General features: G+C 39.5%; 1 protein-coding gene across 1 annotated transcript in view; it reads left to right on the forward strand.

The window, feature by feature from the left end:
* The first annotated feature begins 938 nt into the window (after window positions 1-938).
* Window positions 939-19,132, forward strand: part of LOC138174534 (probable E3 ubiquitin-protein ligase TRIML1) — a 116,270-nt gene continuing 98,076 nt past the window's right edge. Inside the window, exons 1-6 of the mRNA XM_069104847.1 lie at window positions 939-1,355; window positions 2,253-2,459; window positions 3,908-4,138; window positions 5,706-5,728; window positions 5,903-6,000; window positions 6,693-6,932. Of these exons, the coding sequence (XP_068960948.1) occupies window positions 939-1,355; window positions 2,253-2,459; window positions 3,908-4,138; window positions 5,706-5,728; window positions 5,903-6,000; window positions 6,693-6,932 (1,216 nt within the window). The remainder of the gene's footprint in view (window positions 1,356-2,252; window positions 2,460-3,907; window positions 4,139-5,705; window positions 5,729-5,902; window positions 6,001-6,692; window positions 6,933-19,132) is intronic.

The raw sequence follows: 19,132 nt of genomic DNA on the forward strand, positions 1-19,132 counted from the left end.
GGAGGTGACCAAAAAATTATATGTGTATACATATATACATATATGTATGTGCATATATATATGCATTGTGCATATATGCACACACATGTTTAATTAACGAGTAGGTAGTTTGGGGGAAAGATATAATGATTTGGTTTTGTACCTAGCCTATTGTTACCTCATATAATTTAAAATGTAATTGCTGACCCTTGGAAATGAAATGTTATCCTCAACATAACAAATAAGCTAAACTAACTTTGGGAGAACTTAGAAGAAACTAGGGATTAATTTTGTCAGAACATGGTGACTGATTTGGGGGATTAGAGGAGTAGAAGGTAGGAAGAAGAAATAATAGCAGATGGGAGCCCCCATCATCCAGGGCCCTTGTATGAGAGAACTCAGTTTCAGCTTTAGGGCTATCAGGTTCCATGGTCCCTTGGGTTAAAATATGTGAATACATGCCAATGGCTTTTTATCTTCTTCAAGATGTCTAGAGATGGGGAGACGGGGCAGTCCATGGGTCTTCTCAGTTATACTCTATTCTTGAGGGAAGAACACAGAGTTTACCCCTGATTCAAGTGCGATTGGAGCTGAACCTAGAAAAACAAATCTTCAACTCAGAAATAGAAAAAGAAAGTTTATTGTTAAAAAAAAAAGAAGACTAGAGGTGGGGCACACCCATAAGTTAGTATCATATCTCTCAGCCGGTGATCTCTGAATCTAAGGACTCTCATTTCCCTCATTAAGTTGGGAGGGTGACTTGAGATTTAGTATGTCTGATCCATGTTCTTAGGATAGGGGGAGGACATGGCTCGCTTCTGTCCAGATCATCTGCTACTTCTCAATCTGTTCAAATCAGTCTGTCCTACAGTTCTGAAATGTTTTCTATTGCACACGAATGCCTTAGTCAAAATTTTTACTGATGTTTTTTTTTTTTTCCACCCCCCAGGCCTAGGGACATGGATGCTAAAACCTTGCTTGAAAGTGTCAAAGAGGATCTCCCCTCTTTCACTTGCTTGGGTTATTTCACTGACCCAGTGAATATCAACCATGGCCATACCTTCTGCAAAGATTGTCTTTTCAACTGCTGGGAGGAAGCTCACACACCAAAACCTTGCCCAAATTGCAAGGCAATCTCTGAATTTGAAGACTTTTTGTATAATAGAAGGATGCAAAATCTAAACGTCTTTGGCAAGATGCTTACACCTCCCTTCCTGCAGAGCACCAGGAACATGACCACCTGTAAGAAACACAGGAAAGAAGAGATCCTGTTCTGTGAGGAGGACCACAGACTCTTATGTGGTCCTTGCTTTTTCACCGAGGAGCACAAGGACCGCAAAGTCCTTCCCTTGGAACAAGCTACTGCTCAGTGCATGGTAAGATGATTTGTTCACTTTCAATGCTCAGAGACAGAGTATCTGTTCATTCAACTTTCTTCATGATCAATTGGGAACATGTATGGTATAAAACAGAGATTATTGGACTAAGAAGTAATTTTCCTTGCAGGAGAAGCTCCAAGCAATGTGCAATATTTTAAAGCGTAAGAAGGAAAAATTTCAATTGGAATTGCAATGGGAGAAAATGAGAGAAGCACCATGGGAGGTAAGGATGTGACTTTTTCCTAGTGATAAAAGGGGAAGATGTTCAGTCTCCTGAAAGCCTTTTTCAGCTGGAATTGTAACTGATATAAAGGGTAGGAGAAGTAATTTCTATAACAAAGCAGACTCCCTTCAAGGATGAAAGTTCTCAACACTATCTTTCATAAACATTTTGATCCCCAAATATATACCGTTCCAAAAATATAATTTATAGGAGAAATGAGAGGAGAGGAGGAGAAACTTTAGAAATCAAAATTTTATAGACATGAATGTTGAAAACTAAATATAAGTAAATTTTTAAAGAGGAAAAAAATACACATCTATGTAGAAGAAAAAAATTCTAATTGTCTTGAGAGAGTTTGGAAAGAATCAGTGCCTAGTATACATTTAAGCACTCTTCATTTATTCCTTTGTACAAAGCACTCTCTCTGACCTTTCCATCATCAGCTACTCCTTAGGAAAAGAGTCTTCAAGAGAGACTCTACTTTACTGTGCCTGGAAGTTAAAAAAAATTGAGGAAGGCCCAGAGGAAAGCTGTGTCTGTCAACATGGCCCATGAGCCTTCTCAGACAGACAAAGGAAAGTAATAAACACAAGAAATGTTGGATATTGACATGAAGCCTGACACTCATTGACTTTGCTTTCCTTCATTTTTTCCAACTACTTTGGTGATAGGTGGAGGGCCAGACTCTCAAAGACTTGGTTCTATCTGAGTATGAGAAAATGCAGCAGTTCTTCCTGGAGGAAGAAGAGTCACAATTGCAAAACCTGGACAAAGAAGCAGGAGACACATTGGCAGCTGAGGAGAGCAAGGATGGCCAGTCCCAAGAGAACCTCAATCTGCCAATGAACCCAGAACAGCAGCCTGTGGAAATGCTCCAGGTGAGTGTTGGACCTAAATACCAAACAGTGCTTCAGACATGAGCAGGAGGAGGTACCTGCACAATCAGCTCCAGAATTCTACAGGAAGGGTCAGTTCTGTGTTGGTCATTGGAGTCTCCCAAATGCATTCTTTTCTGAGCAGGACTTAGTGGGGATATGGTGTAACCAGACAATAAATAGACAGGGATCCTCAAAGGCTAAGCCATGCAAACCCGAGGCAGCTATGACCTTCCTTATGTGTGCTCCATGTAGAACAGAACTTATACTCTGATCATATTTGACCATCCTCATTCTCCAATAGTGGGCCATGGTTCCTCAGAGCAAAGCATAATACTATATGCTGAGGAAAAAGAAAAGAAAAAAAATCATTCAACCAACTAAACATTAATAAACCAGTTGCCAGGTGCTTTGCTAGTCCCTGGGTATAAAAGTCAAAGGAATTAAACAATCTTCTCATTTCAAGAGCATTTCCTTTAATCAAAAAGAGCATAAGGATATTTGTAAATAAATACAGAAGAAATAGAAGAATGAACAAAACTTAATTTGGACACTAAGATCATAAAAGGTGAGGACTGGAAAAGGTAGAGAGGGTGGAATTAAACAAGGTCTTGAAAAAAGACAACACCCCACTGAGGCCGAATTGAGGAGACACTGAATTCTAGGAATGGGGAATGACCAGGGCAAAGGCTCAGGAAGATTGACAACTTTCTAAAACATTGGGGATCAGTATGATATAAAATAGAGATTTTAGCAAGAATTGTTTTTTTTTTCTTATCAAAGAATCTCCAGAGGATATGGGAGAGTTTAGGGTGAAAAGGAATGATCCTGAAATAGAATTGCAATGTGTGTGAGAGGGAGAAGCACAAATGTAAAGTCTGTGTCTCTGTCTTTTGTTGATAAACTTTTAAGTATGTTGTTTCTGGAAGGCCTTTCATAAAGGAATAGGCAATGACAGACAAGGAAGAAAAAGTCTAATCATTTAATGTAAGAAATTAGTGTTAATGTACAAAGATCATAGTATGTTGCTGTTATTGATTCAGGTTTTGAAACCCAGATATAAGCAGCTGAAGAAGGACTTTGTTTTAAGATTAATCAACTAAAATACAGACATGAAGAATCTGTTGTTTTGATGAGCTTTGGACAGTTTTAGAGAGAAACTGTCTATGTTGGACATTTGAGGAATCTTCCTTTAAAAGAACACTCTTCCTCTCTGCTTTCCATCATTAAGTACTCCTCAGGAAAGGGGCCTTTAAAGAGAAAATGTAACGGAATGAGCTTCTAAGTGGAAAGTGTGGGGAATTCAGATAGAAATTCTGTGCCTAGCATCATAGCCCAAGAATCTGCTCAGATGGAAAATGGGAATGAATAGCCAGCACGCGTGCTTGATGCTGACCCTGACATTTACTGACTCATCATTTTTTGCCTTTATCCTGATTTCTTTATTACAGTTGGAAGTCCAGCCTATGAAACAGTCTATGAAGTCTGAATTTGAGAAAAAGCATCAGTTCTTGTTAGAGCAAAAACAGCTCCATCTGCAAACACTGGACAAGGAAAGAAAGGACAACTTGGCAAAGTTTGAGGAGAGCAAGGCAAAAATGACCCAACAGATTCACAAGCTGCAAAAAGCGATATCAGAAATAGAGAAGAGTTTTGCGAAGCTTCCTGTTGAAATGCTCTTGGTGAGTGATTGAAACAAAAACTGAGAATGGTGAGAACAAGAGAAGAGAAGGTGGGGGGATGGGGCATGATATCTCCATCTAAGGATGAACCATGGAGTATACTTGTTTTTTTCAGAGGACAGAATTAGGGGCAATGGATTGAACAATAACTGTCATAGTTTCTCTAATTACTTTGGTGCTTTAAAACTCCAAACTGATTCATGTCCATTATCTTAATTTTGAGACACAACAATCCTTTGACATTGGGGAGGTATGTATTATTATCCCTATTCTAGAGAGAGAGGGCCCTGAACTTCAGAGCATTTGAGAGATTTTCTTAGTGTTGGCTCTTCATTGTCAGAGACAGTATTTGAGCTCATGCTTTGATCCCTCCAAGTCCCCTAATGTGTGTACCAAGAGATCCTCTCACTGTACAAAGATGCTGTCCAAAATGTTTGGTTTCCCTCTGGAGGTGGTGATTCCCCTAGCAGAGGAAGACTTCAAATGGAGGCTGAGAGACTATTTTTCTCATATTCTATAACCATTCTTCATGCACCACGCATAGGCCTAGGTAAGATTTGAAATGCCTACTCATTTCAATATTCTACTCTTTCCACAATAAATAATCAGCACAAAACCACCTCTCTAGTGTGGGATGATGAAGGGCAGTTGGTTTCTTTGCTTCTCTGGACTTTGAGCAGATAGTAGTTGTGAAAGTAAATCATTGCTAATATTATGACCCTGGAATGCAGCCTTAGTTCAGGCTTCTGGGCTCTATACAAATTCCATCTCTGGAAGATAAGAAAATATCCCTTTAATCTGAACACCCATATCCACTTTAACAAAGGATTTGTTTCAGTATTCCAGACCCCCAACGTTTTGCCCATTTCCTCAGCTGTTCCGTTTCCTCTTACTCCATGAAAACAATATGTGAACTCTGTCAGATGTATTTTGTGTACACAGAGAGAGAGAGGAAAGATGGAAAAGAAGAGTAGTTCTTTTTTTCTGGAGGGGGGAAGGCAAGGCAGTTGGGGTTAAGTAACTTCCCCAAAGTCACACAGCTAGCAAGTATGTCAACTGCCTGAGGCTGGATTTGAACTCAAGTCCTCCTGACTCCAGGGCCAGAGCTCTATTCACTGTGCCACCTACCTGCCCCACAGAAGATATTTTTTAGAGGGGATAAGGCAAGGCAATTGGGTTTAAGTGACTTACCCAAGATCACACAGCTAGTAAGTATGTCAAGTGTCTGAGGCCAGATTTCAATTCAGGTCCTCCTGATCCCATAACTGGTGCTGTACCTATATGCCCCCAAGAATAGTACTTCTTTAAAGTGGAATGATTTCCCCATTTTAGAAGGAGTCAAATAGCATCAACCAAATGAAAGAGTAGCCAAGGACTGGTTCTTAGCAGTTCTAGGTTTCCTTTCTTTTTTTTTTTTAATTTGCAATAATTGAATTTTGCCTTGAAAATAGCTAGCAGGGAGAAAAGAGACTGTGGGGAATTGTGTATGTACTCAATGAAAAATGTGATGTCATGGGAATAGATTAAAAGTAGAAGATTAAATCTCTCATTGTTTTCTTCCCTCTAGGATTCGAAGGGCATATTGGAAAGGTAAGTTTCCATTCTATGGCAAACTGAGTCACACATGCATGGTTTGTGAAGGAGGTTGGCTGGATGAAAGGGGCTCATTGGTGTCCATAGTACTAGAAGCACTGATATTTGTTATCAGGATAGGTCCTCAAGATCTCTATACAACCTTTGTAATTAAGTGTGTTTTGTTTGTAGGAATGAGGAACTGCTTCTCCAAAATTCTGTTACTGCTTCACCCAAATGGACCATGTACCCCATCCCTGGCTTGAGAGAAAAGCTGCTGACTTTCCACAGTAAGTCACCAGATAGTGACCTCAATGATACTTCAGAATTCCCAGCAGTTCCCATATTGTTTGCAATGTGCTGTATGTTAGCACTCTATTTCTTATTGAGATGAGTATGTCTCAAGTTGTTTCAGACATTACAAACTTGTGGAAGACAGCAATTTCTGGAAGAATAAAAGAAGAGGGAATCCCTCTGTGGGTTAGCCTTTTAAAAATAGGTTAAGAAACTGGTTCTTCCAATGTTGGAATATTTATCATCACTGGCTTTTTAACTATATTTTGAAAAGCAATTATGGCAATAGTATCACTTCTTTCAGGTACAACTACTTACATAACTATTTCTTCCTATCTTTCACTTCCTGGCTGGAGTTGGTACTTATTTAAAGCTTGCCAAGTATTCAATGAATGCCTTCAAAAAATAGGTCTAAAATAAAGCTAACACTCTGAGATCATTGAGTCCACACCCTGACATCCTCATTTTTAAGGAAACTGAGTTATAAGAAAGTTAAGTCACTGATCCAAGTGAGTGTCAGGAATAGGACAACCTAGAGAGTGAGGGTATAATTTCAGTGGGTGGGGACTGTCACCAATATCCTATAGTGTGAGGTTTTCCCAGGATTAGGGAATCCTTTGCTTAGTTATTAAACTCCAGGATCTGGAAACTAAGTTGAATGATGCCCCCCCACTTTTTTTTTTTACAGGAGATATAACCCTGGATCCTGAAACAGCCAATCCCCATCTCATCCTGTCTGATGATCTGAAGAGGGTCGAATATGTTTCTGTCCCACAGGATGTGCCTGACAAACCAAAAAGATTTGAATTGACTCTCTGTGTCTTGGCCAATCAGAGCTTCACCTCAGGGAAACACTACTGGGAAATAGAGGTGGAGAATACAGAAGAATGGGAAGTGGGCATCTGTAAAGAAACAATCAAAAGGAAGAGTAATGACTGCCAATGGCCTTGGGATAAAAGCACCCTTCTATCTATCCAATTGGGAAATAACTTTCTCCTGTTGTGTTCCAATCATAATGTTCACGTAAGCCAACCTATTCACAAGGTGGGCATTTTCCTTGATTATGAAAGAGGCCATGTGGCATTTTACAATGCTGCAGATGGAACTCTAATCTCCAGTCCCCCAAATGATGTTTTTCATGGACCTCTTCATCCTTGCTTCTCTCCTTGCTTTCTAAAGGGGAAAAACAACTCTGGAACTCTACGTATCTGCCCCAGGAGCAACTAGCTGAATGCTGAGAAAGATGATAATAAGTAAAATGAGATTTTCCAATTCAAGCAACTAGAAACAATCCCCAAAATGACTTTCCATTCCTAGAACCCATGTGGAGTATATCAATACATTTGTGTATCATTATCAAAAGCAATAAAGGCAAATCCTATCTTATTTGTACTGGTTATCAAAACGAGTTGCCTCATTTTGTATGATAACTGGTGTCACACAGCTAATCAGTTCACAACTCATCACAGCGCCTAGCATGTAGAAGGTGCTTAACAAATGTTTATTGACTGATTGGAGTCAAGTCTTTTTGATTCTAGGGCTAGTGCTCTCTTCACTCGACCACATAACTGCCCTGTCAAACAACATTTCCAAAATCACTTTAGCAAAACAGAGTTGAAGGCATAAATCAATAATAAGCATGTTGTATTTATAATAGCTTTATGAAGTTTTCAAGGCAGTAAGATGCCACAGTGGACAGAGTGCCAGGTCTAAAATCAGTAAGACTCATCTTCCTGAGTTCAACTCTGACCTCAGACACTTCCTAGCGGTATAACCCCGGTAAAGTCACTTAGTGCTGTCTACCTGAGTTTCCTTATATGTTAAAAGAGCTGAAGAAGGAAATATCAAACCACTCCAGTATTTTTGCCAAGAAACCCCCTAACAAGGTCACAAAATATCAGACACAACTGAAATGACTCAACAACAACAAATACATTGAATGGAGAAAATGAAAAAAAAAATAATCAAAGAGGAAAAGAATTAGGAAAGAATGGTTTTATAAAGTTGGGGACAACAGAAAAATATCTTTGAGGTAATGAAAATATTTGAGAAATATATAAACGAATGAGTGAGTGAGTGAATGGATGAATTAATGAATAAATAAATAAATAAAATGAGCAACTAAACAAAAGATAAAGAGTGAAAAATATTCTTTGACAAAACAGGAAAAAATAAAGAACAACTCACAACTTAAAAATCCTTGAAGAAGAAAAAATAATCCAGACTACCTTTCTTGGGAAAGAGAAACTAGGAAACTGGAATACACTTCCCAAATCTAATTTAGAAAAGAGATTAGAGTGTTGCTGACTTGTTAACTTTAATAATCACTAAACTATGAAATTGAGATTAGTCTTCCCATGCACACACACATGAACACAACTATGGGACTGAAAAAAAAGCATCAGTTTTTCTTTATGGTTTGAGTTTTAAAATCAGAGGATCCAATATTGTCTTGGCCAAGACACCACAATGAGGGATTAAGAATTCAGAAGGCAATTGTTATAAAGCATTTACAAAGCCAGAACAAGAGCTTGTCTATATAATCTCTGCTTTATTCATCTCATTGAAGTGCATCTGTGCTATAAGAATATGTAATTTGGGACCAGCAGTTATCACTATGTTTATGTTTCAAATTTACCCATATACCTATAATGTGCTTTACAATGAGCCTTCACAGTGAAAAACAATCTTGTTTTCAGTAATTCTTCCATCACTAATTGAGAAATCTGAATTATATAGTTCACTATTTTTTCTTAGTCTGAATTTATTGTTGTCAAGATTTAAACTTGTTCATTGGGGAAGATAAGGAAAGATATTTCCAGGTTCTGGGAATTAATGAATTTAAAGTATCACTTTGTATGAAAAAAAAATCTCTCAGATCAGATATTTGACAGATACCTAATTTTTTTCAATTTTTAGCTTTAGTTTTCCCTCTCCAACCATTTGACTATCTGAGTATTCTTCACCTCCTTAGATTCATTTTCTTTCATGGTGGAATTTTATGTTCATACCATTAAGATAATTTGTTAAATGATGTGTCAGCATTTTTTTTAATAGCTTCTGTTGTTATCAAGTCTGGTAGACACTAAACAAATGAAGACTCAGAATAATTGAACAGACAACAGTGCTAAAAATCTAGTCAGTCTCCCAGTAGGAAAACCACCTGTCCAAACAAAGCTTTTAACTTACATTTCAATTGTTGGCTCCTGAACAGTCAGTTACTTAGGGTTTTTAAAGAATTTCTCTAGTGAGGAGAAAAAATCTGCCAGCCCTGGCTTGTGCAACTTATTTTCTGTTATCCCAGGTTGGATTATAACTATAAAGCATTGTTCTTATCTTGTTCTGGTCAAATGCATATTTCCACCCACATTGCACTATGCCCTCCATCCCTTTTAACTCCATAAAATTAGTTTGGTTTTGTTTGAAAGGATCTCACAAAATATCTAGTGGATTTATCATCAGACTTCCAAGTTGGAAAATTTTTGTTAGCTTCAAAAGAGAGTGAGATAAAATGTTGAGACCAGGTCATTCCACATTTTAAGGAAGTCACTGTATTTATCAATGGGTAGACTACTGTAGTCTTAGAAGAGATTGTTTTAGGGGTGAAGTTTCTGCATACTCATTTTCCTCCCTTTATTTGTTGCTGGTCAATGAAGTAATTCTGTTCGTAATATTCTAATATAATCCACTGCATGATTTTGCAAATGAGCTTCTTTCCTAAATGGGTGTCAATAGTGGTCATATATCTCCTTTTCAAAATAATTCAAATATATGGTTAATGATATCACATATTAATGTATAGATTTGTATAATAATCTGTCTGCCACAATTTGCAATTCACAATGAGATAGCTTGATCCTTGAAAACAAGGTATGATTTGGGACACAACTCAAAGCTTTTCTAACATGGTAGATGCTGGCATATTTTGTTTTCTTATGATACTCTTAGAGAAAAATAAGATCAGAATTTTGTCTACAGTATATTATACTAGGACTTCTATGGAATTAAAAACCATTTTACTATGCCTTAAAATGAAATGTTAGGCATTTATTATAGGACAATATAAGGATATTTATATCACTAAGCTAATAGAAGCACCACATAGCAAAATATATTACAAATATTTAATAACTGAAGGATTTTAAAGAAGAAAAATTGTCGCCATATACTTTGAGGGATGTGTAGAATAGAAAGCCATAGGTAGAGATATAGACACACACACATATGTATATATATTACATTGTCTACTCTAAGCATTATACCATTTTGTGGTTGTTGAATTATTTCAGTCATGTCTTAGTCTCTGTGACCCCATTTGGGGTTTTCTTGGCAAAGATCCTGGAGAGATTGGTCATTTCCTTAAACAACTCATTTAACAGATAAGAAATTGAGACAAGCAGGGTTAAGTGACTTGCCCATAGTCACACAGCTACTCTCTCTCTTTTTCTCCCTTCCTCGCTCCCCCCTCCGTCTCTGTCTCTGTCTCTGTCTCTGTCTCTGTCTCTCTCTTTCTCTCTCTCTCTGTCTCTCTCTGTCTCTCTGTCTCTCTCTTTCTCTCTCTCTCTCTCTCTCTCTCTCTCTCTCTCTCTCTCTCTCTCTCTCTCTCTCTCTCTCTCTCTCTCTCTCTCTCTCTCTCTCTCTCTCTCTCTCTCTCTCTCTCTCTCTCTCTCTCTCTCTCTCTCTCTCTCTCTCTGTCTCTCTCTCCCTCTCCCTCTCTTCCCCCCATTGAAGATCACCTTGCAAGATAAGATACTGGGCACTGAGTTCCTTTCTCAAACTATACTGCAGAGTGCAACTTTGATAAGCTGGTCAGATTGTTTGAATTCCATATTTAAATTCAACTAAAAGACTCTTTCATGAAGAATTAACCAAGTGTATCAGCAATGCCATATTCACAATGCCTATAGAGATTACAAATATGCTGATATAATTATCCATCACAAAATACATCAGGTTTGCCATTTGGGGAAATAAACTAGAAAATTTATTAAGATACCAAAAGACTGAGTCCCAAAACCAGAAAGTGAAATCCATCAGAGTAGTTATGACATTGGCACAGGTAGATAAAGTAGAAAGCACCCACATTTTCAAGCCTTTAAAACAGAACAGGCTACCTCAGGCAAAGGTCCTCCTCTCCCCACTCACAGCAACCACCCAGCGTCCTGGAAGAGCGCTCCCAGCAGCTCCGGCCCCTGGCAGTGCTCAGCCGGAGTCCTAACTCAAAAAAAAAAAAAAGGGACCGTTAGCTCGGCTTTTCACTTTCTCTTGCTCTGCTATGTCAGCACGTCTATGGGGCATGGGAGATCTTTAAATCCCATAACCCTTACACCAAGGTAACCACTCACATGGATATCAGAATAAGTGATACAAAGATATAATCATGTTCTCTCTGAGGAACTTTGCAATCAATTGCATGATGTGAGACACTGGGAAAGAATCATCTAGATTTGCATGCCCGCATATGAGTGAAGCAAGAATGTACTAGGGCAAAAGACATGTGAGATGAACATATTTAGAGACATCACCAGTCCTAATATTCAAGTGGATTATTTGTTCTTAACTTGTGGTGTACAACCTTCTGAGTGGTTTAATCAGCCACAGTCAGACACATTGTACCTTCATATCAACAGAGTGATGCCATTTTAGTCCCTTCAGGAGTGGACCACACCCAAGTATATATCAGGGATTATGCTAAGTATTGGAGATATAAAGAAAGGGAAATGAGAGTCCCTGCCCTAGAAAAGCTCACAGTCTAGTGGAAAATGGTATCTCATTTGATTTTCTCAACAACTCTAATATTTAAGTACTACTATTATCCCCATTTTTACAGTTGAGAAAACTGAGGAAGCACTTGCCTAGGATTGTATAACTAGGAAGTTTCTGAGAATGAATTTGAATTCGGTTGTTCCCCAACTCAAGTCCCAGAGCAGCATAACCTCACATAGTTGCCATGTTTGTATTAGGGGTATGTGGGTGTGTGATATTGGAGCTGCACTCTCTGAAGTAGAGTTTGAATGTTTGACAGTTCAACTTGAGAGAGAACCTCAGTCATCAGTACCTTACCAGGTAACATTCAGAATCTTCCTAAGACAGTTCAAGGGAAAGTGGTTCAATTTCCTGACTTGGGACCAGTATATTCTCCAGGTTTCACAGGCATACAATAGTTAAGTAAGAACAATGGCTCGGTTGGGAGTCTAATGTCACTTCCATCCCACTTTTTCTTTAGAAGCCTCTGCCAAATGCTCTGACCATACATGCATCAACCTCATCAACTATGTGTATATCCATGGAAAGTATACTGTAAGTGACCTTATCCACAGCGTTCAATATTTCTCCATTTGCTGTAAATGATGGTACCATGTATGGATGGTGTGGTGCTAGCTTGTGGAGAATCTATCTCTTCTTGGTATTATTGATTAGGCCAAAAATAAGCACAGGAAGTAGAGAATTAACTCAAACTTTGGTGCATCTCAGCCTCAGACGCTACATTGAGGGCATAGTCATTTCTGAACAAAAACAAAAACAGAAATCATGCACCAACTCTCCTCTATTTCAGTCTTGGTTTATAGCCATTTTATTGTAAATAATTTAACATCAATGTGGTAGCTGACCTTGATGACATTTTTGTTCCCTTTGAAGTTTTCTAACGGCATTACAGAAAACATGCTGAAAAGCATGGAGCAAGCATACGGCCTTGCTTGACTCCATTGGTGACTGAGAAAGCACAAGAGTATCATCCATTATCCAGAAACCATTTAACCGTGCTGTCATGAAACATGTAGAATGGATGAACTTCTCTGGGCAAACCAATTTTGCTATAATTTTGCACAAGCCCTTTTGACTAATAGTATCAAAGACCTTGGCTAGATCAATTAATGTTGCGTACAGACTGCTATTCTGCTCCTGGCATTTTACCTGGACTTGATGGGCAGCAAACACCATACCAATCATTCATTCATCAGTGCTTTGTAAGCCACACTGGCTCTCAGGTAGATGACCATCTTCCAGGTGAAGGGCAAGCCTGTTAAGTAGGACACTGCAAAAAGTCTTCTCAGCAGTGACTGAAAAAGAGACCCTCCCCACTCACCTCCCCACCTTCACCCTGTGATTGTCACAGAGAACTCTATTTCCTTTACCTTTATACAGATGGACAATGGAAGTATCATAGATTTCCTGGTGATAACTTCCTCTTGCCATAAAATGCATATTTCAATCAACTTCTATATGAGCAGTGGGCCCCTGCCTTGTAGATGTCTCCTGGGATGGAATCAGCACCAGGTACTTTCCCACCTGAGAGGAGCCTAATGGCTTTCAGTATCTGTTCTTCACTTGGAGGTTTGGCTAGAGAGGGATTGATTACAACCTGAGGCATATGACCAATGACTTCAGTATGGATTGATGAAAATAAGTTAAGAATATTATGGAAGTGTTCAACCCATTTCTCTAGGATCATGTCCTTATCAATGATCAATGTGGCTCCATTAGCACTGAATAACTGAGATGCACCAGAAGTCTTTGACCTGTAGTCTTCAGGGTATTGTAGTAATACTTTGGACTGCAGCTGTCAGTGTAAAATGGAATCTCATCTGTCTTCTTAATGAGCAAAGAATCCTGAATCTCTTTAAACTTTGTGCTTTATTTTTTATGGAACTTTCTTGGAGACAGTTGAGCTGGCCTGCTGGTAAACCCTTCAGAGTTCTCATTTCTCAGCTTATGAATTTCTCCATCACTTTAATCAAGGCAGTCCTGATGTTTGTTAGTGTTCTGGCCAAAATGAGCAAATGAAATAATGTACACCAAGTTTCTGCGAGCTGCCCACTCCTTTTCTGCTCCACTGTTACTGTGTGCTAGCTTAGCTTTCCTCTAGCTCAGCAATGAACATGGAGAAGCACCCTAATCTGTTGTCTTTAAATCTCCTAGTGGTCATTTTCCCTTGGGCTTGACACCTTTGCTAAATGTGAATGTTTAGCTTGAAGAAGATGAGTCTATGATCGGTCAGGCACTCTGCACTACACATTGCCTTCATCACTCTTACATCCTACCTGTCTCGTCTCCTTACAATGACGTAGTCCATTAAATGCCAGTGCTTGTTGTGAGGGTGTATCCACAATGTTTTGTTGTCATGCAGGAAGAAGAAGACAGTGTTGATAATGACAAGGTCATGAGACTGAAAACATGAAAATAAGTTTTCAGGAGTAAGTAATCATTATTATTGTTGTTTCCAACTTTATTCCTCCCAAGGACTCCCTGTCATAGTAAGCAGGCCAGGATCAAATGAAGCAGATGATTTTAGGGCACTTTTTATAGACTTTTCCTCTTGCAAGAAGGTGAAGAGTATGGTCCTTTAAAAACAAGCTTGCACAGCCCTACCTCACGTAAATCCAATTCACTTGCAAGCCATGACATCATCTTCCTGATGTCATGGGCCTCTTGGAGAATGAAGGGCAAACCACAACAGCAACACCAGCTCAGATGCTCAGGGGTCACTGAATTCTAGTGCTGCTTCCATGCAGTGTGAAGAAGACCCAGTGTCCTGGCCTGACTTGTACAGTGTTGTACTGCACAACTATAGCATATATGTGCACAACACAACACAGATGCGAGTATATCTGCATCTACTGCTTCTAAACTCTCCTGTGGCCACAGAACTTCAAAGAAGACCACAAGATAATAAAATAGCAACATAGTGGAAGTTGGGTGATGTCTTCCATTGTGAATGAATTTTATGTCCTCTGCAGTCATCAAAGTCCAGTGGCAGGACAAAAGTCATGATCACTGGTGATCACCTGGACACAGTGAAGCCCTTGGCATATTTGATGTCTGACCCAAGCTCTAAGTGATCCACAGTGCCTGCCTGAGCCACTCTATGGTCATTGGAACAAATTGTTCTCATTTGCCCATTCCACAAGGGGAAGTCTTCACATTCTTGAGCAAGACAATCCCCTAACTCACCACTGGATTTGAGGATTATTGGTTAACTTCAATCTGGGTTAGCCTGTCTACTGAGACTGTTTTTACCATATTGTCACTGCTATACATGCAATGGATAGAACACTGTTCCTGGAGTCAGACAATTAATAGCTGTGTGACACTGAGCACGTCTCTTAGCCCCAGTTGCCTCTTTTTTTTGGAGGGGAAAAGCAATACAATTGGGGTTAAATGACTTGCCCAAGGTCACGCATTTAGTAAATGTGTCAAGTATCTAAGACCAGATTTGAACTCAGGTCTTCCTGACTCTAGGGCTGCTGTTGTATTCACTACACCACCTACCTGCCCCTCACCCATTGCCTCAAAAACAAAAAGAGGGTATTGTGCCTAAATTTGAGAGGAATATGGTACCATCTATTGTTTGTTTTCCTAATGTTCTTAGAATAAAGGGATAAGGACTATGATTTACTGGCATAAAGAATAAGCTGGTCAGAAAGCTCCTTCTACTACTGTAAATTGGCACCTTCTTTGAAAATTTTAGTCTTAGGAAGTTGCAAGCACTAAACCAGAGAGTTTAGAGCACTAAAATGTGCTTGTTGATTGTCTGAGAGGCTAAGTAACTTGTCCAGACTTCCTTCTCTGTTTGGGGTTGGGGGGAGGTGGAGGAGAAGGAGGGAAGAGAAAAAGAGGGGGAGAATTTACTTGGTAACTTTATTATATATTTTAAAGAAATATAATGATGTAAAGAATAGACTTGCAGTTTCATATGCAATCATTTTTTATGCTGCTATATTATGGAAATTCTTGCTTTATTCTACAAAATAATTAATTAATTTTGAAAATTCTAACCTGTCTCAGAAGGCTGATTTGAATGCAGGTCTTCCCATCTCTGAATTCAACTTTTTATGTGCTAAACCATATTGTGTCTCTTCCTATTCAAGAGCTTTCCTAAAGACTCATTTTCTGACTGACCAATTATCAATAAGAAGTATGCCTGTGGGGGCATATAAATAACAGTGACAGAAACTGATCCCTTTAAAGATAGCCCCAGAATCTTGAGTACTAAACATCAAGGCAACTGTTTGGAAATTCAATCCACCAATATAAGTGGGAAGAAGCCAGAGAGTGTGTGCTACAGATATAGATAGGCAGATAGATATAAAAATAGAAATACAATAGTTTTGAATTGATACAAATTTAGAGACAGATATGTGTATCCAGTATCTATCTAGATAGATTATAGTGAAGATGAAGAAAGCTAGGAATTCTATGAGAGGAAGATAAAATAATAGCTAGCATTTATAAAATATTTTAAGATTTGAAAAGCAATATGTATATCTATATGAAAATACATACATGTATAATCTAAATTGATTTTATAACAACTCTTCAAGGTACACATTCTTATTATTCCCATTCCACAGGCAAGGAAACAGAGACTCAGAAAGGTTATGTGGCTTGCTCAGGGTCACATAGCCACAAATAGACCTCTCACCTCTCTGGCTATCAATCTTGCTACCTATTGAGATGAAAAACAAGGTAGTTTTGGAAAAGATGGCACTGATAACTTGAAATCAGGAAAGATTTTGTATAAAACATGGTGGTTTAACTAATTCTTGAAGGAAGAGATCCTGTGAAGGAGATAAGAAGAGAGATAATTCTTGACATAGGGGAGACCTAGTACTAGAAAGATACAGCGACCGAAAATGTAGTTGAATGAGAGGGACAGTGAATGAATCAGTTTAGATAGGCTGAAGGTCAGGAAAATGAAAGGAATGTTTGGGCAACTGATGGACATTTTGAATGCCTTATGCAAAGCTGCTAAATTTCATTTTGGAGACTATCATTGGATAAATTACAGGCCAGGGTCTTGAGTCGAAAGCAAAGAACCTGACTCTGAGGGTCTTAATCTACAGTCTATGAGCCCAAAGATTTTAAGGGGTCTCTGAGCTACAGATTAACTACAATAATAGCTTGAATTTAAATATGTTTAAAGTGGTTTTCTGTATTAAACAGACTGGAAAATAAATATCTTCTTAGTAAGTTTTTTTTAATATTTCCTTTTTCAAGAACAAAGGACATCAAAATAACAGTTTATTTCAGTTGTTCCTGAATAATTACAACACCTTGTATTTACAGGAAGTGTTATTTTCCTCAGTCAGGCTGTTGACTCTCATTTCATAATTTTCTTGCATCATTCTCATTTCTCTTCCCAATTTTTCTTCCACTTCCCTTATCTGCTTTTTAAGGTCCTCTATGGCCTGTAACCAGCTTGTATTTTCCTTTAAACTTTTGGTGCAGGAGTTCTGACTTCACTGTCTTCCTCCTGTTCCATGCTTTGCTTTTTTTTGTCCCCAAACAGGAGTCTAATGTTGGATTCTTCTGTTTGCTTTGCTTCCTTTGCCTGGTCATTTTGCCACTCAATTACTTGGACTTTGGGCTTTTTGCCATAGTAGGACTCTGCTACCAGACAGGCGAGCATCCTACCAAATGCTGGGGTTTTCTCAGCTGCTGGAGCTATTAGATGGGTGCCCTCTCTGAGGCCTCCACACGCTCTGGCAAGCTGGACACATACCCCAGGACCTCCACCCTAGACTGCAATCCAGATCCAAGCAGGTTAAAGCAAAAGCGATTACCCCTCAGACTAGTGGTGGTTCCCCTACACTCTGCAGGCCAGGAGGTGAAGCTGCCATGTGGCACTGGCTGGCTGTCCCAGAGTCTCAGCTGCTTCTCACCCTGGGGACAAAAGCCATGCACTCCCATTTACTAGGTCCCAAAGTCCAGACTGCACTGACCTCTGCCTTTGTACTTCCCATCTATGTGTTGATAATTCTGGAAACTGCCACAGCTGCTGCTGATCTGGAGTCCCTCTGGCTGCCAGATGGTCAGGCCCGCCCTGGGGCTAAAGCCTCGGCATGGGGCTTGGCTCTGCTCCCAGAGGGCTGTGCTGGCCGATTCTTGCCGGCCTGCTGAGCTGTCCTCAGCAGGAGGTTAGCTTCTCTGTGTCATTTTGTGGGTTCTGCAGCTCCAAAATTTGTTTAGAGTCCCCTTTTTACATTAATTATGGAAGGTGGAAGCCGGAGCTGCGTGGAAGTTGTGCTTCTGCTCCGCCATCTAGGCTGCGCTCCCAGCTAGACCTTGAATATGATTTTTAAAATGGAGATAAAATGACATCTAAATTTTTCAGAACTTGTAAATATGTTTTCAAATTTTATCAGTTTTTTAACAAGCTCTTTTTTACCCCTAGAAGTACCTTTACTTTGATTTACATAAACTGACACCTCTCAGACATCTAGAAGGTCCTAGCATTTCTTTCCTAGTTAACAATCAACAATACAGTTAGTAAAAGCATTACAAGACACTGCTGAGATCACTGTTCTGTGTATCAGAAGACAAATGCTCAGACCTGGTGTGATAGTAATGGCAATTAAAGATTCCCCTGTATTGGCTTGGTTTTCAAACTGATTGTGTTAAAACCCAGAGTTTCTTAATCCCACCTGTGGGATGGGCTTGTTGATGTGAAAAGAAAGTCCTGAACTGGGAGGAGCTGGTGATGTAGATTTGGAGAGACACTAGAGAGAGGCGGAAGATCTTTTTGGAAGCAGCACCTCGTGGAGAGAGAGAGACTAAGAGAATTGCTGGTGGCCGCTTTGAATTGCCCTGGACTTTTGAGACCTGCCCCCTGAGCTGCCAAGGACTGAGGAGACATGGCTGTTTTGCTGGTACTTTGTCTGTCTGTTTTGATGTTGTTTTGCCAGATTTGTCCACTGGTGAAAGACAGTCCTTTTGTTGAAGAAGTCCTGGAACCTGGCTGTTCGCTAAGAAGCCCTGAGACTGTCCTGCAGACAGAGAGTGAATACTGTCCACTGGTGAGGGACAGTGCTGTTGTTGCAGGGGTCTGGAGACTGTCCTGCAGACAGAATGAATACTGTCCACTGGTGAAGGACAGTGCTGTTGTTGCAGGAGTCTGGGAGCCTTTCTGTTGGTTCAGAAGCCCTGAAGAAGGATTTTCTTGTTGTATGTTTACAGAAATCCTGGGAGAGGGCTTTGCTAATGTGTTCAGGGGTTCTAGGACTGTTCTACAGACAGAGGATGAATTCATGAAGGGACTGGCAATGTATCTTATGGCCTTGCTAAGCCTTGTCTCCCCAGGAACTAAGATTGCTGAGAACTTGCCTCGTGTCAAGATGAAGAAAAGAC

Source organism: Petaurus breviceps, unplaced genomic scaffold, assembly GCF_028583685.1.
Source record: "Petaurus breviceps papuanus isolate PSGF00001 unplaced genomic scaffold, PetGlider_PUasm1.0 689, whole genome shotgun sequence".
NCBI lineage: Eukaryota > Metazoa > Chordata > Mammalia > Diprotodontia > Petauridae > Petaurus > Petaurus breviceps.